The sequence below is a fragment of the Cydia fagiglandana genome, chromosome Z (genome assembly GCF_963556715.1).
Source record: "Cydia fagiglandana chromosome Z, ilCydFagi1.1, whole genome shotgun sequence".
In the NCBI taxonomy this organism is placed as follows: domain Eukaryota; kingdom Metazoa; phylum Arthropoda; class Insecta; order Lepidoptera; family Tortricidae; genus Cydia; species Cydia fagiglandana.
In genome coordinates this window covers 32541056-32567002 of record NC_085959.1, presented here as the reverse complement: position 1 = coordinate 32567002, position 25947 = coordinate 32541056, and the positions used below count along the sequence as shown (strand labels likewise).

Sequence of the window (25947 nt, the reverse complement as noted above, 5' to 3'; positions counted from 1 at the left end):
GAAACAAAACAGAAAGATATTGAATTTCGTACTAGTGGTGCCCTCTTTGAGATTTGATCAATAACACGACGCCAGCCAGTAGACGAAATAAATTGTTTGACATACAGCTGTAGTGACTTTGTAATGAAGTCTGTTGTATATCTATCATTTCAAAATACTGTACACCCTATAAATTTCAAATATAATATAAATAAAATGATTGCACCTTATGTGATGTTATAAGTGTACATTAAATTTAATATTGCATCACATTGCTTTGATACTTTTTTTAAATACTAATAAATAGACGCACGTACAATGTTGTTACAGTTAACTCATGAATAACTTTTTTTGTGACACAGGTTTCACTCTCTCAACAACGCGTTTGTGCTGCTATAGAGTATGAATACAGCTATTAATAATTCATACGAAAATGGTTTTTGTGTTATTCAGATAAGGACGAAAGTAGCAAGAACGATTTTGACATTTGACAGTCTCGGACTACGTGCGCAATGGTACCGTCGTTTGGGTAGCAGGAATGCCCCCCTCTGTTGATTAAAATTTGAAACATTATTATATGCTTCTATCTAAACAAGGTCAACAGTTTTCATCAACTCTACAACGAAAATAATTAAGAATCAGTGTATATTATGCCTTTATCTTTGAAGAAAGTGCTTTTTGTCCGTCATTATCTAAGATACATGCGCAAGTGTCCGCGAAAATGATCTGTACTTTGTTTTTCGCAATCACATCGTTACATGAACATGGATGACCTAAAATGCGAATACGTGAAGAAGAAAAGATGCTTTGGACTGTCACAAGTAACGTTATCAACGGCAATTATAATGACCTGTGTATCGACTATCATCAATCGAAAACATATCTTCGCATAACGATCGTTGAATTTTCGATGTACAAAAGTGAAAATGTGATGTGTCAAACTGATTGTTTACGTCGCGGCGCACAGGTGAGCGTGAGCGGTTTGTAGTAGTGGCACGCAGGGCGGCGAGGCTGCCGCGGCCAGGGGCCAGGTGCGCGGACATGGCGGGTCGGGAGAGCCCCGCCAACGGCGGGTACGAGGCGGCGGAGCCCGCGCTCCGCGTACGCAAGGACCTGTTCCCGGAAGTGCGCCTGCCCAAGCCGGGCGACGTCGCCGCCGACGTGGACGCTGACGCGGACGACTCGCAGCAGGACCTGCTCGAGGAGACTATCTCGTGCGTCAACCTCGAGACAGACTTCGAGAAAAGCATCGATGACATCGCCAATCAAAAGCTGCAGGGCAATGGCGCCCTGTCGCCGCCGGAGCGACGGCACCCGCGCCCGCGGCACCGCAAACACAAACAGCACTCCAGGCACAACTCCTCCCATGGGGAGCAGTCACCTCCTAATGGCTGCCTCCCGCAAAAGAAGAAAAAGAAGAAGTCTCGCCACAACCACTCACCCACCAATGCGGTGACATTACATGTGAAAGGTGGAAAGAACTTGAACTTAGTGAGTAGTAGCGAGTGTCAGGTAGAGCAGGATGCTGAGGAGGACAGTTCGGAGGATGAAGTGCTCAAATTTAGTGTGAAGTTACCTTTAATTAATGTAGTGCGGCAGAGTGGCAAGCCATATAGTCACGAACTTAGTCAATTATCAACTAAAAAGAGCAAATCCAAGGACTCTGTGAAAGAAAGAAGGACTCATGCTGTGACACCATGCAGTGGGAAGCCCAGATCTATGTTAGATATTTGTAGTTCCAAAAGCAAGAAAAAATCTAAGAAATCAGATAGTGGCCCCACATATCACAGTCAGATTGTGGACACAAATACTATTAAAATCAAAATTAGAAGAACAAGTGTTCATGAAACGGTAAGTTTCTTTTACAGTATTCCATCCAAACTTTGAAGAGCTGATCTCTATATTTTTAAACTTATTGTGTAGAAGATTTGAGGAAATGTAATACCATAGTACAGTCACGTTCACATAGTATGTATACATTTCATCACCTTAATCCATTGCTATAAGGTGAAAAAATTTATACATATTTATGAACTTGACTGTACCACCAAACAAACTCCTTATCTAACCATTTTAATTTTAAAATTGTTGCTAAACTATAAGAATGCATGTTATGTTTTTATTCATCCTTTCATTACTATTGTTTTAGTTGTATGATAGCTGTGATCCAGAGCATTTAATATACAGAATATATGTCTGTGATATATAGTATTTGCTCTTATTTAAAGTCTGAAATGACTAGGATAAAAATGTTTGTAGATATTTGATATGGCCATAGACAAAGGAAAGCAATATGACTGAAAATGTTTTTTTTTTTTCAAAACTACAATTTCTATATTTAAACATCTGGGGTTTCTGCAAAACCAGCACTCCAATTTGACTTATCTTGAGCTACTCTCCTCAACAATGTTCCGGTAATAACTCAAATCTCAATATTTCCCTGATACAGTCGCCATCAGATATATCGGAGCGGCCAAGGTGTTCACAATATCTGAACACGCACTCTAACACCTTGACAATAGAGGTGTGTTCAGATATTTGTGAGCACCTTGGCCGCTCCTACATATATATCTGATGGCGACTGTACCATTTTTAATGACTTAGGAACATTTTTCTTTATTGTTTCCCAGTATGTTTCTAGTCCACTGCCATTTGAATTTTATCATAGGTATTTTAAATATTACAATTATAATAAACCGCATATTTTGTATTTTCTAGGGATCTACTTATATTATTTGATAATTATACATTAAAATGTCAAGAGGTCATATACATCACTGTAAAAGATATTCATAGGTACTTAGGTGTATATACAGTTCCTATTCACAATCCACATTTTACTCTCACCAGTGAGAACCTTTTTGTTATTAGCAGTGGTACATATAATTAGAGATGCCACGAATACTCGACAACTATTCGGTATACGGCCTATTCAGCCACTTTGTCGAATATTCGGTATTCAGCTGAATATTGCGTACTATCCGGTTGAATACCTATTACACCTACACTATGAAGAAAACTTACACAATTAAAGTTTTTAAAATTTAAACAGATTGATTACACACTACTATTGAATGAGCAACAAAATTTAAATCTTAGCAAACATTGTAATTTTTAGACCAGCTTTCACAATAAATGTGACTCAAAATGTACATTGTTTTACCGAATGTTCGGCCGCCGAATATTCGGTGCTTCAGCCAAGAGTGTGCCTGAATATTCGGTATTCGGCCAAAACCACTATTCGTGGTATCTCTAGTATATATGCAAGCTGGTGATGGGGCATTCCATGAGACTGTCGCTTACATAACGCAATTCTTCTAATACTTCTGGAAATGCTGAGTAAGCGATATTGGGTCAGGTAATATTTCATGACTTGGCTAACAAATTGGCAGTATATTCTCGAGATTCACGTATTTTATTGAGGTAGCTGCCATACAAGGTTAAGGTACAAGCGTTATGTAAGCGACAGTCTCGTGGAATGTCCCTGATATGATTAAGTTACAAATAGAAGTGTGTTTCCTAAGCAACATAATTGTTCAGGTACATCTTTCAAAGGCAGTTTAATTGTGATTGACATATGGCTTTACTTTATCTAATTTCCTACCAAAGTACAAACAAAATAAATGGAAATGTTTAAACACACCACCCAATTATATGATGCTTGTAATATTGACTTCATAATTACTAAAACTAACTGCCAATCGAAAACGAAAGGTAAAGACATTATAATTGTATGATTAAAGGTGCCGCCGACCCCGACGTCGATAGCCGACATCGGCCAGAGGAAGTCGAAGAAGAAGCGTGCGGCGTCGCCGGTGGGCAGCGTGAGCTCGGGCGAGGAGTACGACCCGGCGCGCCCCGACACCGCCGCCGCCATCAGCGTCGCCGCGCCCAAGCCGCGACACCCTCCAACCAAGACGAAAAAATCTAACTCTAAAAGTAAGCCCTTTTTAGAGCTCATTACATAGAGGTACAATAATATAGAGAGGAAACGGGGGAGGGGCACGGAAGAAATAATAGTACTACCGTACAGAAAGGACACTTCCTACAAACCCGAAATTTGACAGCGGTTCAGGGTCGAATCATGCTATCTCTTTCTAATACATGGCACTATCCCTTTCGGCTGTTTAGGGTTGTCAAAAATCAAGTGATTATCTTATGTGTGGTCGTGCACGCAAAAGGAAGTCACGAGGTGCGAACCCTAAAAATTGCTCGGAACAATGCTGAGCCGAGTTCGCCCGAAGTCAAGAGTGTCTCCCCACTGGGAGGGGCCAAATTACCGAACGAGATGCACTTATGGAACTTTCAGTAGGAGTAACAGAGAATGCGGTATTATTGCTTGTCCTTGTCACAATCTCACTTTTTGTGTGTTCCCCACCGTAAATTTAATATGGTTTATGGTGGGCAACAAATTGTCACGAATGTTAAAACGTGTTTTTAATATTGTCGCATTGCGTATGTTTTGTCCCTCACGGAGGCACGCGTATACCACTTCTATAGAATGCTACCTTCTATGGCTCATTTAGACGATGCTATCGCGCGCCGTCTGTATCAGCCCTTATTTTATACTGGGACTAGCCAGTGTGAATCCTTACAAGTAAATGATGTATACTTGGTCAAGCAAAACTTGTCAGTAGAAAAAGGCACGAAATTCAAATTTCCTATGGTACGATAACGATTCGCGCTTACATTTTTTAAATTTTCCGCCTTTTTCTACTGACAAGATTTGCTTGACCAAGTATAGTGACCAACTAAATCATTTAATTCTTGTTCAGAGTATCCCAAAACTTTCCACCAGGGTCAAAGGGTAATGTGCTAATGTGTGACTAATGTGGGCTAAATGTCTGGGCACACAATGGGTAGTAATACTGCCTTTATTTAAATCTAAGTTTTGAGGTGGATTCTAACCTTTCGTCATACCACAAAACAGATAAGTACAGAAGTCAATCACATGTATGTACTTTACATTTCATACCTACGCTCGGCGGTCGCTCTAGGGTTGCGATTGTTGCGAACTATGACTTATGCACAAAAAACTATCGTGGTAGTGGCACTCGTATCCACCGTATCGTATCTCGTATCTAGTTGTTTGATTTATTGTTGAGGATGAAACGGGAAGAATGGAAATATAAATTAATAATAACATTAATAACTCAAATAGGTATTTTAATTTTAATGTCATTGTTATACATATTACAAACTTGCCACAGAAAATATCTTGCGATGATTTCGAGATTGGCGAAATGCACGATTAATATATTTTAAAGTGTAATAATTTCGCATTCTCATGTACAATGTAATAAATTCGCATACGCATTCTCTCTGAAACCACTGGTAGCTTAAAAAACGACAATTCACCGGTTAATGTTGAATTTAAACAACCGTCCACTGTACAGTTATAAGAACTTTTTGTTTTGTTTCTCCATTATTGCACCAAAAAGTTCACCGACGCGTGTCTCAAGCGGATGGCACTCGCGCTCGCACTGGTCCCAACTGGTCCGAGATATCGTGTCCGTGAGCAGTGTCTATGTGTGCGTTGCTCGAGCGCGCTTTGTATGTAGATTGATTTCTGTACCTATCTCTTTTGTGGTCATACTTTTACTAAAGAGTTGTTCATTGAGAATTTAATAGCCGATCTAAATGGCGATATACGGCGCTATATGTTTTGTGGTACCTAACTGGTAACCGATTGTCAATTGTCAATTTTGGACAACCAGGGTTACCGCATAATGTACAGAGCATAGGAGGGCCAACTATAATAGCTGTAAAATTCTAAGCATAATAATCTTTATATTCGCTTTCACTAGCACTATCACGTCACGTTTTGGAGTGATAAGTATATGTGAAAGTGCTACAATTGCCTTAGGATGTAGTAGGTAATTGCCAAAACTAGACAATTTATTGAAGCAAACCTTGTCACGTATTTTCCATTTAAATAAGTATCTCGACATGGCACCACACGGCCACCATGTGACCAAATCTCCTGAACTAATTTAAACCATCATGCTATTTTTATTCTCAACAAAAGGCTCTACAGTTGAATAAGGCCCACTTGCACCATTCCACTAACCCGGGGTTAACCAGTTAAACCTGGAGTTACCATGGTTACCAGTACAATTTGACACTGGGTTGACGGTTAAACTGCTTAACCCTCGGTTAGTGGAATGGTGCAAGTGGGCCTAAGGGACATTATTATCATTTACCACGATTAAGGTTAGATATTGTTAACAACCTAACTACAGTAGGGCAACCAATTGAGATTTTATACTCCTTATCAAGCCATAAAATAGGACGCAGTTATGCGGCTGAATGAGAAGGGCATGTATATTGGTTAGTAACCTATTAACAACAAAGTCGAATAATCTACTAGATTTCTTGCCGCAGAATGACGTATAGCGGTGTTCAGTAGGATCTCGTGCATAAGGGTTATTATGTCACAGACAGAACAATCTAATTCACAGATATGTGTTAGTAATTGTGTGCACAAGCTTTAATAATTCGTGTATTGTCAGGGATATTTCAATACTTATTATTTACTCGTATTATGTTAAATGTAAAATAGTTTTTTGTTTTTTATAATTTTTTACCAACAGTTGTTTTCTGTCTCAAAACTAAATGGCTTTATACTCTTATGATTTTAGTAACATACTCGTAAACGCTCTGATTTGAGGCTACACCGCGAACCACATTCGACGTACCTATTGCCTCTCTGTCGCACATGTAAATTTGTACGTAAGTGTGACAGGGTAGCAACACGTCGAACGTGGTTCGTGGTAGACCCTCTTTCGAATGAGACAATCTTTTCTTATCCAGGGCCGAAAGAAACTCTTAATTCTGAGTAGAATTAACATACGTACGTATTAAAAAAAGAGGGGGTATTTTTTAGGGTTCCGTACCCAAAGGGTAAAACGGGACCCTATTACTAAGACTTCGCTGTCCGTCCGTCCGTCCGTCCGTCCGTCTGTCACCAGGCTGTATCTCACGAACCGTGATAGCTAGACAGTTGAAATTTTCACAGATGATGTATTTCTGTTGCCGCTATAACAACAAATACTAAAAACAGAATAAAATAAAGATTTAAATGGGGCTCCCATACAACAAACGTGATTTTTGACCAAAGTTAAGCAACGTCGGGAGGGGTCAGTACTTGGATGGGTGACCGTTTTCTTTTTGCTTTTTTTTGTTTTTTTTTTGCATTTTGGTACGGAACCCTTCGTGCGCGAGTCCGACTCGCACTTGCCCGGTTTTTATAACAAAGCAGATGACAAATGTACTACAATCCTAGGACCACCCACACTAGCGTGTTCCGAGCGTCGGCGTCTAGTCAACGCTATGGCTGCTACTCGACACAACGATGGCGCAACTGCTCAGCGACGCCATTTCCCATAGCGCTGTCTAGACGCCGACGCACAAAAGCCGCTAGTGTCGGGTAGCCTTCATGGTATTAATGTGAATGTGCACAGACACAGAATAAATAATAGTACTAGGTACAGAAGACTCACTCTCTAACAAAACGCGTCTGTTACGATCAGCACAGATATGGCCGCTAGGTGGCGACAGCGCCACGCGCGGCTTATGGCAAACCCCAAAATTGGGGTCGAACGGATGCACTTTTAGCTACCTGTAGCAAAGCGGCGAAATCGCGGAGTGAGCCACGCCTGGCACAGATTACTGATTTATGAATGCTGACTTATTATTATTCGTTAAGTTAGAACCTAGCTTCCTAATGGTTTCATATAGCTTGTTTATCCTTATTGTAATACTGCAGTGCGAATTCATAGCCATTAAGCGTTATTTGACATACCGCTCATGTTGCATTTCCTGAAAACTGAGAACTTGTATTAACATAGGAACTTTTCTCTTACATATACAGTTCCTTCAGCATATGCTAATTGGTATTCAATCAACAAAGAACATTATTGTTCATTTTTTAATTAACTGATTCATAGATTGCACGAGGCGAAAGTGTCCTAAGGGCTGATTAAGACGATGTGAGAACTCGCATGCGAGTTTCATACAATTACGGGTTTTGATCGGTCGGTTGAATTGGGCGTAACCAACAGTCCGCAATTTAACTAAAATCGCGCGCCGTCAAAATCGGCCCTAAGCCTGTTTTTATAGCATCCAATAAATACTAGAATACACAGTAAAAGTTAACAATACGTATATACTAAAGTATATTTTGCGTCTGAATGTGCGAATGTGTTTAGTCTTATGCGACATGTATTTGTGCTTATTGCTGAGCGAGCGTAATAAAATAATAAAGGGAAATCTTAAAAACAATCAACGGGACACTATTACTAAGACTCCGCTATCCGTCTGTCCGTCCGTCTGTCTGTCTGTCCGTCTGTCTGTCATCAGGCTGTATCTCATGAACCGTGATAGCTAGGCAGTTTACATTTTCACTGATGATGTATTTCTGTTGCCGGTATAATAACATACTAGAAACAGAATACTCGTATAATAAATATTTCCAGCTCCCATACAACAAATGTGATTTTTATGCCGTTATGCCGTTTTTGCGTAATGGCACGGAACCCTTCGAGCGCAAGTCCGACTCGCACTTTAGTTTTCCAAAAGTGTTATTAAGACTTTAGTCTTATTTTATTAATCTATAATTATGGCTTTGCATTTTTCCCTATCTACGGTTTGTTTTAATTGATTTTTTTACATCTTTATAACCTCTATATCATAATTATGTTAGCAATGAATTTTGCAGCGCGATATTTAAATAACACAATTAAGCTTAAGGCCTATACTAATCAATGTGTGAATCGGGCCTAATGCTAAATTCGCTCAATGTGTTATATGTATTTGTTTAGACTCGATTTACCTATAGTTTAATCTAGTAGTAGCCGTAGTAGTAATATTGAATCTAAAGTTAACCCAAGTGTATAAATGTGTGTGTCTCTCTGTCTGTGGCATAGTAAAACCCAAACAAAAAAAATGGATTTTATTTTTTTACTATAATCATGCAATTTCTACACAGGTGCCATCTAAGTATTATATCAACAGTGATACAGTGAATTGACTATGTAAACCTTAATGCATGCATGGTTTTCCAATGGTCAGTTGCTATATAGTCAGACCGTAAAAAGTCTGCAGCGATTTTGATAGCCCACGCAGTGCAAGTGTCATTTTAAACGTCAAACTTCTATGAAATTATGACGTATACATAACACTTACACTGCGTGGGCTGTCAAATCTGCTGCAGACTTTGTTTGGTGCGACTATACTTACTTTACTACCTGCTAACGCTAGTTTTATGTTATAGGTAAAACGGAAAAGACTGACAAAAGTAGGGTTAGCGGTTCGAGCAGTAAAGAGAGCGGACCCCAGAGCGGGTGGGCGAGCTCCATGCCGGAAGAGATTCTCGTAAAGATCTTCGAATATGTAGTGGCTTCACAGGGGACTCTGCCCTCCGTTATCAAGTAAGTCTAGTCTATCTCGAGTTTTTGTTTTAACAACTGACATTCGGGATTCGGTTCTGCCTGATTTATCCTGTTATTTTGTATGGACATTTCGAGGGATTTGGAAAATGATATGAAGTACTATAGTTTGTGGGTTGTGGGATTATGTTTTTTATATAACGGCAGCATCATGGTATATTGCTGGTACAATAAATTAAAATAAATATAAAAATCAAATTAACATTTTTTTTACAAACCAACAAATAAATTAGAGGGTGGTATAACAATTACTGAATTTGACAGTTATGTTATGACACATTTGGTTTACTTTTACTAAACATGTTTTTAAAGTGAACGTAAGTGCGATTTTGAGTCTAATGATATTAACTTGTTAATATAATGTGTTCAGACAGCTTTCCTACGAAATCATATCACTTTTATCTCTTGCTATGTAAAATCTTTTAAGGCAAGTTGTTAGTTCTAAAAGTTACGGGAAAAGCCTGTTTCATCTTCGTAACACTATAAATACCATTTTATTTTCGGATTCCGTTGGAACGTTATTTATCACATTATGACGGGAATATAATAAATCTTCAATCTTGTGGGCGAGCTCGCTCCATCGTAGGCCACGTGTACGCCTCGGCTAGTCTGTGGCCATAAGTAAGCCCATTCATAACTAAAAAAAAAAACTTGCTCGTCCTTGATGTGAGTGTGAATTGGTTGCAGGCTGGGTAAAGTGTGCAAGCTGTGGCACGCCGTCAGCCTCCGGGCGGAGCTCTGGAGGCAGGTGGACCTGGCGCAGTACACCAGCGAGAAACACAAAACCGATTACAGACTGGTTTCCCTCCTCGAAAATCGGTTATCCCACTGCCAGAGTCTCAATATCGGTAAATATATTTTTGGCTCGGGCAGCCTGGATCACTTTATTTAAAGTAAATTCACGTGTGTCAGTACAGTTTTATATTGTACTTTATTCTGAATTGCGTGTCATTGAAATATTTTCCTCATGTTTTAAGCAATTTTATATGTTTTACATGACTTTGCCCGAATATTTGAATAAGTCTTGCGATTTATATTTATGTTTGCATTGTTTTTGTATTAGTATTAATTTACTAAACTATTTAGTAAACTATTCACAAGCACCCTCGAAGAAGTTTTCAAGAGCCTGGCGGTTTCCTGGGAGGCTAAGGGAATAGTCGTCGGTGACAGAAGGCTATCAAATCTTCGTTTCGCCGACGACATTGTTCTCTTTGCCCCTTCTGCAGCAGAACTACAGCAAATGCTCCAAGATCTGAGCAACGCAAGCCTTCAGGTTGGACTTCAAATGAATCGCGCAAAGACTCAAGTGATGACCAATAGCAAGGAACGTAGTAGTGTCGAGGTGGACGGGCAGATCATACACTATGTTGACGAGTACATCTACTTGGGCCAGCTAGTCTCTTTCAGTAACAGGCAAGACAAGGAAGTTGAGCGCCGTGTTCAAAATGCCTGGAAGAGCTACTGGTCCATGAAGGAGCTGATGAAGGGCGACCTTCCTATGTCACTGAAGCGCAAACTCGTTGACATATGTATTCTGCCTGTTCTAACCTACGGCGCTCAAACTTGGCCACTCACAGAGATTCAGAAGTCCAAACTGAAGGTTTGCCAACGCGCCATGGAGCGCAGTATTCTAGGTGTTAAACTAACTGATCACATAAGAAACACCACGCTGCGCTTCAAAACCCGCATTGCTGACGTAGGCGAGAAAACCGCTAGGCTCAAATGGGACTGGGCCGGTCACGTCTACCGCATGCATCCGGAGAGGTGGGCTAGCTTAGCCACCAAGTGGATGCCGGTAGAGGGACGTGGCCGCGGCAGGCCCAAACGGAGATGGCGAGATGACCTGGACAGCTTCCTGAACAACTGGCCGGAGGAAGCACCAAATCGGGAGTCGTGGAAATTAAGGGGAGAGGCCTTTGCCCAGCAGTGGGACACTGAAATAGGCTAGGAAAAAAAAAAAAAAAAAAAAAATTAATTTACAGGTCAGTTTATATTAACGATATAAACATTTGCATCACAGCTACTTTTAAATTTGAGAGATTTGTCTAAGTATTACATTTTACAACGACGAAAATGAATAGTTCAACGATATTTGAGTAATAGACTATCGACAAAGTCAGTGACTTTAACTGCTGCCTTTACTACACTAACTAGCTTGAAGCCGCACGATGCGCGTTACCTGAAGATCATCACGCATTTTTTTCTCGAGTTAGGATTATTTCAATGCAAGAAAATAACCTTTTCGCCACCATTGACTTGATATAAAGTCAGTACATTTCGTGCCTCACACGCCACGACTTTATATCAAGTCGTGATTTTGGTTCGGTTTGTATACATGCAATTTTTGACATGGCGTTGATGACACTTAATTACTTCATTGACGTGGCGGCGAAAAGGTTATTGTTTAGATAAATGTAGCGAGAACTAGCACGCGACCTTAGTTTACTTACATATAAAAAATTCCACTGAACCACCAAATATTTACCGCAATCGTACTCGTAAGAAAACAAAACTCGTATGCGAGTTGTTGCACCGTCTCAGCCTTTAGCTGCACTACATATGAATGTAACTTGCAGCCCAGTGGAAGGTGTGCAACGTGTCTTGGGTGCTGGCGTGCCTGATAGAGTACTGCCCGAACCTGGCCGAGCTGAGCGTGGCGGGCTGGAGCCGCCTCACGCCCGAGCAGTTGTACGACATAGCGCAAGGGCTGCCCAAGCTTCAGCGGTTGGATCTCTCACTCACGGTATGTACGAGGATTCCTAAAGCCTATTTTTTTGTTCGGTAGAATAAAATGACATTTCATACTATGAAATGACATTTTATGTTCATACTAGGTAATGTCATTTTAGTCTACAGAATAAAAAAATAGGCTATACAACTCTGTAGTTACGCTTGTCATTCTCACTATAGTGTCATTTGTATTGGTTGATTTTTGACTGGTTTGGCTGCATTATTAAATCGATATAAAACAGAAACATCATAAACTTTGAAAGTATTGAATAATTTTACGGTTTAGACTCACTTGTTTGTCAAGTTTTGCGATATGTTTCGGAGACCCGGGCTAGAGATATGTTAGCATTGTATGTCTCACAACAGTTCAAAATCGACTTTCGCAACTTAAGACGGCAATCTGATCTCTGATCAGATGATAGAGCTGATTTAGCGCGTTATTAATTTGCTGTTACTTGAAACAAAACTTAATATAAAGTATAAATTACTTTACAAAAGTTTACATCAACTTGCCTGCATTTCGATTCATACAATCCGATGCCTTCATCTATCAGAAAACGGATGCCTTCCTCCATAAAATATTTTCGAACAGGGCAAGGTCTTAAGCGCACGCATTCAAATCAATGAATTTTGATTTGAACCAGCGGTCGGAAACCGATATTTGCTCCATACAAAAATACCGGTATTATTACGTTCTTTTTCATTCTTTGGTTTATTATTTCATTTTTAACGGGACAACCTAATAATACAAAGTTGTTACCCAAATACGTGATTCAGTCCTACGTAAAGAGCATAAACTAATTCAAAATATTGGGCTATTTCGAGGTTTTTAAAAAATACCGGTTCCGAGCCCTGATTTGAACTCATGATTTTGTAACGCAACTTCTGCGTCACTGTTATAATTTGCCGCCCACTTATCTTGCACTTTATACAGAGCAGCTTATGGAAAGCGTCAAAACTGACGTATCAGTAATCTAGACCGAAAGTTTTCAAAATAATAAGAAACTTTCATTTTGGAAATGGAAAATTTTGATTCCCATACAAAAATATGAGAAATTATGAAATGTTTCCATGTGGACATCATGCAATATTGGAAATTTTTCGACGGCACTGCAGTAACTACCACATAAAACAACAAATATTAATAACCTGCAATATTATAGTATTCCTGGCCTTTCTTCATTAATTTGGTGTGTGGCTCCAATGCCTCCAATAAATTTTGTGGTGGTAAAATAAGAAAAACATATTTCACTTATTTGTAAAGCTCCACTGGACCGCAACTTCTATTGTACATTTTTGTGTGTGCTTATTGTTCAAGTAAAAGAAGTATAGAAGTGAAATATATGAATGTCTCTGAAATAGATACTCCAAAATAGTACTTAGGGCATACTAAAATTCCTGGGCCGGTCCAGACTTAGAAAAAATAAGTCGTCTCATATGGCAGAATTCAGAAACTTTCAGTATGGCCCATATGTATATTAAGGTAGTATGTAATGTTTGTTTGTAGTCGGAGACGGGCGGTTCGAGCACATGTCTGTCGGCGGGGTCGATGGCGCGCCTGGCCGCCAACTTCGGCGAGCGCTTCACACACCTCACGCTCGCCAACAACAAGTTCACGGCGCTGCCTCAGATACTCTCCTCTATCGCGGTACGTGCAACTCTCTCTAATAACCGGGGACACAATTTATACAATCCGTATTACTGCAATGTTCTGCCGCCAGAGTCCGGCACTATGTTGTTTATACCATAGAGTAACTTATACATACTCGGCCTTAAATAGTTTTTTGACAAGTTTTCACAATGACGTTGATGCATCAAGGCGGTTTGTTTACAGGTGGCCTACCGTGAAACGCGAAAATGTCATTATCTGCCTCTCTATCGATCGAATACTTAGGCAAGAGTGATAGAGAAGCAGAAACCGAACTTTCGATTTCATGTTTCGCGGTAGGCCCTGTGATAGCGCTTGTGACGGCCAGAGTTTTGCGTAATATTCCCTATCGCAAACCTTTTGCCATCAATGCATAATCCTGTCCGTCGACTATGTCAGATCGTGTCACAGTGTTAATCGAAACTCACTCAAAAGCGCCAAAAACGCTTCAAAAGCGGTCAACGGTCTTTGAGTCGACCGTAACTTATTATACTTAGGGCATATTAAAAATTCCTGGACTGGCCACTTAAGCCGGAGCCGCAAACCTGCGAACCACGTACACACTATGTTTTTTTTTTGTTACTGTATATGCAACGGTTACGGTTACGGCTCGCTAATAATGAGTATCCGGCTTTAGAAATAATAAGTCGTCTCATATATCAAAATACAGAAACATAATGGTGTAACGAGTTCCGTAACATAATGCATTTGTTGGTTCACAGGCGCACTGTCCGAATCTAGAGGTGTTGGATATCTCGGGCGCGCGAGCTACGTCGCACCCGGCGGCGGTGCCTCTGGAGGCGTTGCAGAAGGGCTGCCCCAAGATGAGGGTGTTCAGGGCCGCCAACTCGCAGCTAGTACTGGCGTCTGCTACTACGTCGCAACAGGTGTGTACTCAATCACAAGGATGATGTAACTGTAACATGTGGACTTCTCAAGTACGTCCCAAGTCGCATTTTGCATTAAGGTGGTTCGCCTAGGTTACTCAAAACTTAACTCTCGCTAGATGGCACCACTTTTGCAAAATTTCAGATTTTATTTTTTTGTGAAATGGTCTTGGTATTTGTATACTTAAAAGTATGTTTCGCGCACTCTTTAAGTAAATATTGAACTATTAAAATAAACATTGAATACTTCATTGTGCAAAAACCACCTTTTTAATTCGACGGAGTGTTGCTGTCACGCTTTTTCCTACTATTACTCACACATGCAAACAGTGTTTCCGTGATCCTTGTAGTAGACAATTTCACACAACGTAAGTATGTTGCAATAGCGTAACGGTATGTTCGTGGAAATACGTGCAAGAGGATTGGGGTTCAAGACTGGTGCGAGTAGGTAATTTCTTTTTGTTTCTCCTTTGTGTTATCTTACCTTTAAACGAGCAATTATTAGATATATAATTATTTATTTATATATTTGGATGGTATCAGAAACGGCTCTAACGATTTCGATGAAATTTGCTATAAGGGGTTTGATCTCTTAGCTAGGTCTATGAGAAAACGCGCATTTTTGAGTTTTTATGTTTTGTAAGCTTTGGTCGGTCTCCCAGATATTCAATCTCCGCTTGGCAACTAATCCCAGAATTGGCATGCGCACTAGTTTTTACGAAATCGACTGCCCTGACCTTCCAACCCAGAGAGTAAACTTATTTGGATTAGTCCGGTTTCCTCACATTGTTTTCTTTCACCGAAAAATAGGTATCGGTGTATAAATAGGTAGGTATCAAATGCTATTTCGTACAAAAGTTCGAAAAATCATTGGTACAAGCCGGGGTTAGAACCCGCGACCTCCGAATTGCTTTCCGCTAGGCCAGCAGCGCTTCCCCCACATACTCAGTGTTATCAGGTTTTTTAAAAATCAAAAACCGGGCAAGTGCGAGTCGGACTCGCGCACGAAGGGTTCCGTACCATAATGCAAAAAAAACAACAAAAAAAAGCAAAAAGAAAACGGTCACCCATCCAAGTACTGACCCCTCCCGACGTTGCTTAACTTTGGTCAAAAATCACGTTTGTTGTATGGGAGCCCCATTTAGATATTTATTTTATTCTGTTTTTAGTATTTGTTGTTATAGCGGCAACAGAAATACATCATCTGTGAAAATTTCAACTGTCTAAGCACGGTTCGTGAGATACAGCCTGGTGACAGACGGACGGACGGACGGACGGACGGACAGCGAAGTCTTAGTAATAGGGTCCCGTTTTACACTTTGGGTACGGAACCCTAAAAACGATTACTTATGAAAGCAGAAGAATATAAATGATCGTATTAGATTTATAATTGTTACATATTTGCCGTAACTTATTTTTAAAATGTGTTTTTCAATTAAAAGACACGTCAAGATTGTTTACCTTATTTCTAATGCTAAAAAAAACAAACTATAGTAATAATTGTGTTTTTCATTCATAGACAAAATCCATTATTTTTAACCACAGGAAATTTTATACACTTCTTTTTAGGGTTCCGTACCCAAAGGGTAAAACGGGACCCTATTACTAAGACTTCGCTGTCCGTCCGTCCGTCCGTCCGTCTGTCACCAGGCTGTATCTCACGAACCGTAATAGCTAGACAATTGAAATTTTCACAGATGATGTATTTCTGTTGCCGCTATAACAATTAACAAATACTAAAAACAGAATAAAATAAAGATTTGAATGGGGCTCCCATACAACAAACGTGATTTTTGACCAAAGTTAAGCAACGTCGGGAGTGGTCAGTACTTGGATGGGTGACCGTTTTTTTTTGCTTTTTTTTGTTTTTTTTTGCATTATGGCACGGAACCCTTCGTGCGCGAGTCCGACTCGCACTTGCCCGGTTTTTATTGCAGTGAGGAAGTCCTGATTGTAAAAATCAGAGAGATTAGGAAGAGTATAATTTCTAATTATCTTTGTAAAAATAAAAGAATACGTGTAGCCCATACTTAATAATCTATTTATGATAATAAGAAAAATTAAATAAAAATAAAAAAACAATACCAAATTTAGGTGTAACAAAAATACAAAAAGTTATGTTCCAGCATACAATGACTGGGGATCGAACCGGGAATCTTCCGTTTGCAAGCAAAAAAGCGACTGTTTGCATAACACGCCATGATAGTTCTTAGCTAAGCTGACGAACTTCTCGCTTAGGTCAATTAACTACCTGTCAAATATCAGTGTCAACAAAATTGCACTAAACATGACGGCACTCCAAATTCGAGCCGTGGTCAGCCCGGCAACGTCGCAAATGTATCTGTACACGACATTTGTGACACATACATACGTAAAATTGATGAAAAGTTAACTATGATTTGTGCATGATTTCTGTATGAAACATTGTTTTCCTGTTAATTTCGCGCAAACGAATATTCGAAAGAAGATAAATGCGGAAATATTTGTGTACTAATAGTGTGTAGTTACTTAATGAGCTTTGATTGAATTTTGTATGAAAAGCGAACCACCTTAAGTGTTACACACATAAGACATAGAGCACTAAGTATTTTAGTATTTTCTTTTGAACTCAGGTTTTTGGACACCCACAAACAAGTGAAACCTCAATATTTTATTAACATAGTACTCATATTTGATAAGATACATTCTTATTCTCAGAACAACAATATAGCAAATTACTTTGATAAAACATAACTTGGAGCAGCTTAAACTTTCCATGACGAGTATATAATTAATGAACATACAGAAGTTAGATTTAGAATTCATTTTTTCAAACAATTATAGATCTAATACACCTAATCTAATAATTAATAATTATAGAACGCGTAGTTCCAGGAAACATCAAAAATATTTGTCTGGTCGTTATATGGTATGTTTTGTTGAACAAGATGGAGTGTGTCGGGTGGACGTTGCTGGAGGAGCTGTCGATCGCGGCGGAGGCGGCGACGGAGCGCGTGGGCGTGGGCGAGTACCGGCTCGGGGACGAGGCGCTGGCGCGGCTCGTGCGCGCCGCCACGCGCCTGCGGCTGCTCGACCTGCGCGGCCTGCACCGCCTCTCCGACTCGGGGCTGGTGCGAGTGCCCGCCTGGGACCTGCAGCACCTGTTCCTGGGAGGTGAGTACCAACCTCAGCTCAAGCAGTTACTTATGCCACAGAATAAATAATAGTACTACCGTACAGAAAGAAACAGGTTCAGATATAATATTAACTCCTGAATCCAGGTTGCAACGTAACCCGCAAGAGCAACTCGTGCCTGGAGCTGATCTGCGAGAAGTGGTCGCACAGCCTGCTAGAGCTCGACCTGTCGTGGGCGTCCGCCGAGCGCGTGCTCGACACGGCCGTCTGCGCGCTGGCCGACGCGCCGCGCAGCAAGCTCAGGTATAACGTTTACCTTAAAATAAACCGTATGAATACCTATAACGTTTGTAGCATTAATATTCCTAACATGATAATTTTCATTCCACAGAATTTTAAACTTGTGCGGGTCATCTGTGTCGTTAGAACCTGTGAAAAAGATTCTAATGCGGTGTCCAGAGCTGGAGTCGCTGAACCTGGCGGCGTGCCGTGCCCTCCCTCGCGGCATGAAGCGCCTCTACACGGGCAAGGAGCTGCAGGGCCTCAAGGACAGCTTCGACCCCGCCAAGGCCAAAACCAAACAAGACTCCGACAAAGAGGAAGACGACACCCCGACCAAAAAAGACAAAAAGTGTCAAGACGACTCTAAATCGGAGTCCGCCAAGACGCCCAATCGTGACGATGACGAAAAGTCCGCTGCCAAAGCAGAAGCCAAGTCACCTGATAAGTCTTCCCCGAGCGTTTTCCAGGAACCTAAAAGCGTATCCGATACCACCGTCATACCTGATAAAAAACTTTCCGAAGTATCCACGAAATGTTCCCCAGATTCTAAGGCGGAGTCTTCCACTAGCAAAGATGCCGTGGACACTCCTGTCCACACTCCAGAGGGCAAACATTCTACGAGAGAGCCGACTCCGAAACTTCTCAGTCCCATCGTACAGTCCAAACCCGATTCCTCTTCCACTCCGAGATCTGATTCGGCCAAAACTGATCTCGGCAGCCCCCACTTCAGTCCCGTGCCAAAACCCGATAGTCAAGTGCAAAATAGTCCCGAAGTATTATCAGAATCCTTCAAAAGCAACTCCTGGAACCTGGGACAGTTTAAAACGACCCCGACACACAGATCTGAAGCAAGTCCTCTCAATCGCTTAGACAGCCACAGCAGAGTGAAAGCTAGTAAAGTTATAGAACAATGTAGCCCAACGACGTCACTAGAAAATAAACTTAGTCCGGAAGTCGTGGGAGCAAAGCAGGACATAAAGAATCCTAATAGTTGGAATTATGGCAATTATAGTCCAATGACTAGGCAGGATAGTCAATTCCCTTCTCAGAAAAGTCCATATTCCGCGCAACCAAGTCCGGCGCAACCCAGCCCGTACTCTGCTCAGCCTAGCCCGTACTCCACTCAACAAAGTCCATACTCCTCCCAACCTAGTCCTTATTCCGCCCAGCCTAGTCCTGACACCAGCCAAATGGTGAAATCGGATATCCCCAAATCTGGAGCTTGGAACGCTGGCAATTACAGTCCGATGCCGAAGCACCACGCCCCGTTTTCGCCTCACCCGTCGACCCACACGAGCCCGGATCCCGGCTTAGGAGTTAAAACTGATTCCATAAGGAGTAATCCCAATAAAACTCCCGGTCAATATAGTCCTATGTCGCGGCAAGATCGATTGCACCAGAGTCCGTACTCCCCGCGACCCAGCGCAGAAAATGTAGCTTACAATAACAAAAAAAGCCCTGGCGTTGGCGGCTACAGTCCCATGATGCGGCCAGACTGCCACCTACCGAGCCCGGACGGCGGGCAAAGCTCGCGGCCGACAATCGGCCGGACGCAGGACATGTATGGACGGCAAGCGGCGAAGCTGCCCGACATGATGGCTGGCGGCGGCACGGAGCTACCCGGCGCCTGGGGCTTGGACAGGTTCAGCCAGCTGGGCAACCCGAGCATGGAGTCGCTGGTGTGGGGCGCCGGCGGCTCGTACTCCGCGGAGTCGACGCACACCGCGCCGCGCCTCGACAACATTCCCCCCATGCTGAACACGCCGCCCCCGCAGGCGTGGCCCGGCCTGCCCTCGTTCACCTCTAGTACGCGGAGACCCAATAACGATATGAGTGACCCGTGGACATTAGGTCAGTTTCGTGTGGAGCCTCCTCACCAAGTGCACAATACGTTTGTGGAACAAAATGTGTCGTTCGACTCACTGAGTGCGCCGCACGCGCTGCCGCACTTGCCGCAGAGCTACCTGGGCGACGGCTTCTCAGGCTCGCGTCTCGAATGACGCCCGGCCGCGCACCTCGACGCGTTCACTGCGTATGTATACACCTTGAACAATTATCTTGTAGTGATTGTATATAAGATTATCTTTTTTAGATGTAGCATTAACAAGCGTAGGTTTGCATTAAAATTATTTTGCAGCCTATGATAGGAAGATGAGAGCTGAATATTATATAGTTAATTCATCCATCTTAGAAGTTGGATTATACACTGAGCTAGATTTTAGAGTGATTCTTTCTTACGATACCAAACCGTTTTCATACCATTTAAGAGACCAAGATGATATTCTGCTTTCCCGATGCAACATCATGTTTTCGTGGAGGCGATAAGTTTTTACAATCTGCAGGTACAGATATTTTGCCTTTGATTAATTACACCGGATAGTACACCGTACAGGAGTTCTTATATATGTATATACATAAATGTTATATTGACACATATTGTCAAGGCCTTGTTATTCGAGGAGCCACATGTTTTACAAATATACCTCAGTAGATTATGAAATGGTGCCTCAGAATCTCGATAGTGAGTATAATACAAACGATTATTAGAAGCAAACTACGACTGGCTGCAAGAGGGGGTTGTACTGAACCGTTAATAGTTAACCTTATACTATCAAGGCTCAGTTCCCTAAACCTAAACATTTTTTTGAGTTGTGTTGAACGTTAGCAGATTCGTTAAGTGTGGTTAAGACAACCCATCCTCTCTGAAGGCCTGTCTGTGTGTCGAAACAGTGAGCCTTGAATATACAGAAGCATGCCTCTCGTTCCGCTCCTAATATTGCAGCGTCTGAGTACTTATTTCGCCTCGAAAAGCTTCCATTTGTCCCGTGAATCTGAACATTATACATAGTTTACGTGTTGTTTCTCTCCTATTTTCACGATAATACATTATTGTTAATCAAAACTGTATGGTACTTACCGGCCCAATTTACGCACAAGCGTATGGATGTAGAAATCTTAAAATGTTCATGGTACAAATGGCTGCTGCTCATTATAACCCACTTGAGGCTTCCTATTTTCATCAACTTGGTCTTACAATTTTATATATTTTTTAATCTGTAATAGTATGTACCTATACTCGATAACATGCAATAATGTTGAACATTCCTTTGGTATAAAATATTAAACAGTTGTTTTCAGATTGCAAAATATTATCTGTATGCAAATATTTGTATTATTATTATGCTTTAGATAATTGTTTAAGTTGTTTTTTGTTACTTCTTCAAAACACCATATCAGATATTTTCTATTTTATAAATATATCATACATATTTATGGTAGAACATCACTCTGATTATAAGTAATAGTACAATATCACAAAGCTCACATTTTTAATGAAGCTATATTGTTTGTCGAACAGAACAGAAGAACAGTCTGGAAAATGAGAAACTGCAACTTTTTTATTCGACATACTGAATAGCCAGAAAAAATAGGTCAAATTGTCAGGCAGCGTTCTAAAACTGTCTATAAGCTGACTTTATCCCCTTATCGAACTCACAATTTAATTGACAAAGTAGGTAACTGTGTAAGTTTGGTTTTTGAAATGGTTTCTTAAAATGACATAATATCTCATTTGTTACAACGCTTTAGTGTAGCATTCACGGCGTCGATAGAGCAGCTATTAATTATCTTAAAGGTGTTTGTCACGGATTTATGAGAGGAATGCTAGGACATATCTGCAGTGAATAAGGTTGTAAAGTGGGATCGGGTGAGTGATGGCTTGTGACAAAGAACTGTCAATCGTTCGATACCTTTATCGCATCCATAGGCTTAGCACGAAGGAGCTGCCGCTGCGATAGTATCTCGCGCGTGAGATTAATACTTTCAGTAGCTATAATATATTTGATGCCAACTGTACCCATCAAACTTTTATAAATATTGGAGACAATTGTTACAGTGCTATTTATATTTGATTTATTTAAAATTGTAATGCCATGCGCAAGTGAATTATGTAAGTAATAAATTAATAATTGTCAATGTGTTCTCCGAGGTATTCTCCTTGACACATGCCATCGCTCGCCTAATGGTGCAGCCAGACACGCAGAGATTTGGCGAATATTCGTGATGGCGTCTCTTTCATTTTTCTTGGGTAGCGAGAGACGCCATCATCGGCGAATCCCGATATGTGTGGCCGCACCCTAAGGCATAGCGCAGGCGGCCGATTTCAAATTGGTCACTAATACGCCATCATTTTTTACTCACGAATTGAATTTCTAAACAAACCACTTTCACCACAACAATCGTATTGGGAACATACGTGTCAGTGCTGCACAAGCTAACAGTGGCTGAGCGTCACACAAACTCATTGGCAAGTCTGAGCTAATTTGGTTTACGCTATTATGAGACCTCACGCCATAATATAAAGTTTCAGTTTCATAATACAAACTACATAAAGTAGCATTTGCACTGACTCTTTGAATATCAAATTCAACTTAAATACAGATTTTTGATTATAACGTTATTTTTATTGCGGAGATTAAACTTGCCCAACTGTCAGTAGGTAAGTAGGCTTGCTATTCCAAATGGAGTTCTTCAGACGCTCTGCCACAGCAAACTCATATGCTTCCACCGTTTGTTTACGGTTGTACGTTCACTGAAAATGTAAAGCACGGAAGGTGATCTAACCTGATTATTGTTATGCATTTCGAGTGATGAAATATCTGTGTTCCGACTATGGTCGAGTCTGCGTTACGCCTAATTGCCTGGCCACCCACATGGAAGACAGTTATCGCATAAGCCTTAATATTAAGGCTTGATTTGTTAACAGTTGCTGTATTTGTTGTGTATATCCTTAATGACCGCACGTGGAAGTTAGGTTAATACGTAATATGGTAAAAATTGTTACTTAGATACGCAAGCCTCTTGCCGCCCAATGTACATAACGATGTACATTATCTTTATGTTTTCTCATAAAAAAATCGAACAAATGAAATTCAGCCCATTTAAAAACAACTAGATTCAAACTTCTCTAGCAAACATTTTGTATGGTGGGCGGTATGAGGCTAGGGCTCGTCCCTTAGGCTAAAGCAAATTTCACAAAGTAACTGCCATTCACCCTTTTGTCGGCATACAAATATTAAAGCAATAAAATTTTGTTCATTCAGATTGCTAACCAAGTATCGTTGCGCAAGAGACTTGTTTGGCCCACGCCTTATATACGCGCGGCGATATAGAAGCATAGATCTTATTTACATTTCTTCGCGTTACAACATATAGATGTAATTAATTCTAAGTACTACCATTACACCAAGTAATGTAGAATTTTATTTTCTGCCGAACAATAAAGGTTGCCTTATCTATTTAGCAATACCGTTGAAGGACGCCGAAAATGTTTTCTTTCAACATGCAATTTTGTAATATACTTTCGGCCAGTGCACAAATACCTAAGTACATATAAGTATTTTCTGCACTTTGATTATATTGCCAGTTGCCACTGCAATGCAATACCATCTGAACAATCACCGCTCCGCCGTTTTTGGGCGCTGTGATCAAAACTGTAATCATGCGAATCTAAATTTAGAAATGTATTTTGATTAACATTTTACTCATTTATGCACATACAATCAATTTATTAATGAAATTGTAATACTTAATATTATTTATTTTACTTTCTTAATATCTTTTAGTTATCAATTGACTTGTAAAATATCATATATCGATTAATATTATTTTTACCGGAATAAAAGAAGCATGAGAATTAATGTCGTATTACTCAATACGAGATAAATTATACTGAAAACCAATGAACTTGTTTTATAGGAAGACAGCCAGCGTGGTATTTCCACACGCTGCAAGTCCATATACAGCGGGGCACTTATATTTCTTACTGCTTCTTTTACATTTCTCTTTGTCAGGCTTCTATGCTAAATACTAAATACCTATCGAGCGATTTCATACAGCTTGTTAAAATGACACGAATATACCAGTTTATTGAGAATGTAACGATTTATTTTACCAACTGGTCTAAGATAATCTACTGAATAATAGATTCATAGAGGAAAGCAGTGAATTAGTGAATCTTAACGTTGTAGCAATAAGAAACCACGTATTTTTGTACCGCGGTCTCGTTCGTTAGATAAAAACGACCTAGTAAAATTAGTTTACCTAGACTTAGGATCTCGGCATAGTGAAGCGGGCATTCTGCTTCTACGTCATTTAATTTCACATTATCTGCCGTTACGCTTGAGGTGTGTCATAATATAAAAACCAACAAAATAATAATATACTTTACATACATATTCATTGTTTCCGTGATAATCGTTTTCACAAAGCTTTTACGGGCGTATTTGTGGTGGATCAAACTAGGTATCATGACATTCATGACGCCATTTTATTTTCTCGGCCTTTTTTTTATTCCACCAACTTGTTCCAGAACATAAACGATATAATATTATAAAATACAAGCTGGAAATAATTAATCACATCAATTAATAATCAGTCGAAGTCGAGAATGTAAACTACTGAAAACCCCGTTCAAATATTAAGGGCCAGTTGCACCAACCACAAACAGACTGATCAACGTCACGCAGCAGAGATCTATAAAACTTCCGAATGCAATAAAATTTAGCGAACGCTTTAATGGTGACAGACGGTTTGGTGCAACCGACCCTGGGCTCATTTAGACGATGCGAGAACTCGCATGCTAGTTTCATTAGATTGCTGTTTTTAATCGGTCGGTTGAATTGGACGTAACCAACAGACCGCAATGTAACTAAAATCGCATGCGACTTCGCGCGCCGTCTAAATCAGCCCTAAGAAAGGCTGCATTTACAAACGGATGCTCGCTGCGCGCCAGGATCTTGGTTGCGTATGTTTTGTACCTATTTTTATATTTATTTTTATTTACGAAGCAATATGATAATTTTATATTGTATGGGCAAATTATTTAGATGTATTGTTATCTTCGAATGAAAGATCAATTCATAAAGTTTACAATGTAATAATGATGCAAGCCAAGTACAAAGTGCTTTTATAAGTTATATTACGGTACATTGTAAGGTAAGGCGAGGCGCCAGAGCCCACTGGTATTCAGGCGTGGGAGTTGCGCTACTGTTAGTATATTATATATGTAATATAATTCCGCATATTGTATCATTGTTTAAAATCCTGACAACCACCAAATATTATTTCCACTACCCACATTAGCCTTATAAATGCCTAATGAGTAACTGAAAAAATATTTTATAATAAATAGTTTTATTAACTTATTACAAAATAAAGAATATTACCTATTATACATAGAATGTATAAAATATAATATTAGGTAAATTTTAATGTTAAATAATCGTGTAGGTACGATAGTACCTATGTATAAAGTTGACTAATATTGTTTACTTGTAAGTTCTGTTATGTAGAGATTTTTGTTTGTAATATTGTTAAACTACTGCGTGGACTTCTTCCCAGGTGGTCCAATTTTTATAACCTAACCAATAAAATATCGATGTGGTTGTACATTTACATTTTGAATAGAATGTACTCTATTTACTGAACTTGTTTTGTTGCAATCCTTATCCCATCCTTTTACAGTGCCTACAGTCAGCAGCAGAATTTGCTAAGCGGGCTAGGTGTTCAAAATGATCTTGACGCGACTTTATTGTTAGGAGAATAAGAGCGTGTCGAGGTTATTTTGAACACCTCGCCCGCTTGGCAATTTCTGCTGCTGACTGTACCTACTTTTTTATGTTGATTTGACCAGACCCCACATGATCCCTGTCTTGGAGCTATCTACAGCAATATGGAAATGTTAACACGTTCGCTGCGGGAACTAGTTTAACTCGTATGTTTATTTGCTTTATAAACTTTACATCCCGCAGTGAGCGTGTTAAAATAAAGGTATCTGCACCTCTAGCGGCGAGCGGGG

General features: G+C 40.3%; 1 protein-coding gene across 1 annotated transcript; it reads left to right on the top strand.

Moving 5' to 3' along the window:
• The first annotated feature begins 210 nt into the window (after nucleotides 1-210).
• Nucleotides 211-25571, top strand: LOC134679069 (uncharacterized). The gene is made up of 10 exons (XM_063537911.1): nucleotides 211-1830; nucleotides 3723-3918; nucleotides 9254-9410; nucleotides 10116-10276; nucleotides 12005-12171; nucleotides 13666-13806; nucleotides 14529-14693; nucleotides 17621-17846; nucleotides 17954-18110; nucleotides 18199-25571. The coding sequence occupies exons 1-10, from the start codon at nucleotides 1021-1023 to the stop codon at nucleotides 20087-20089; spliced, it is 4071 nt and encodes a 1356-aa protein (XP_063393981.1). The 5' UTR covers nucleotides 211-1020; the 3' UTR covers nucleotides 20090-25571.
• The last annotated feature ends 376 nt before the right edge of the window (nucleotides 25572-25947 follow it).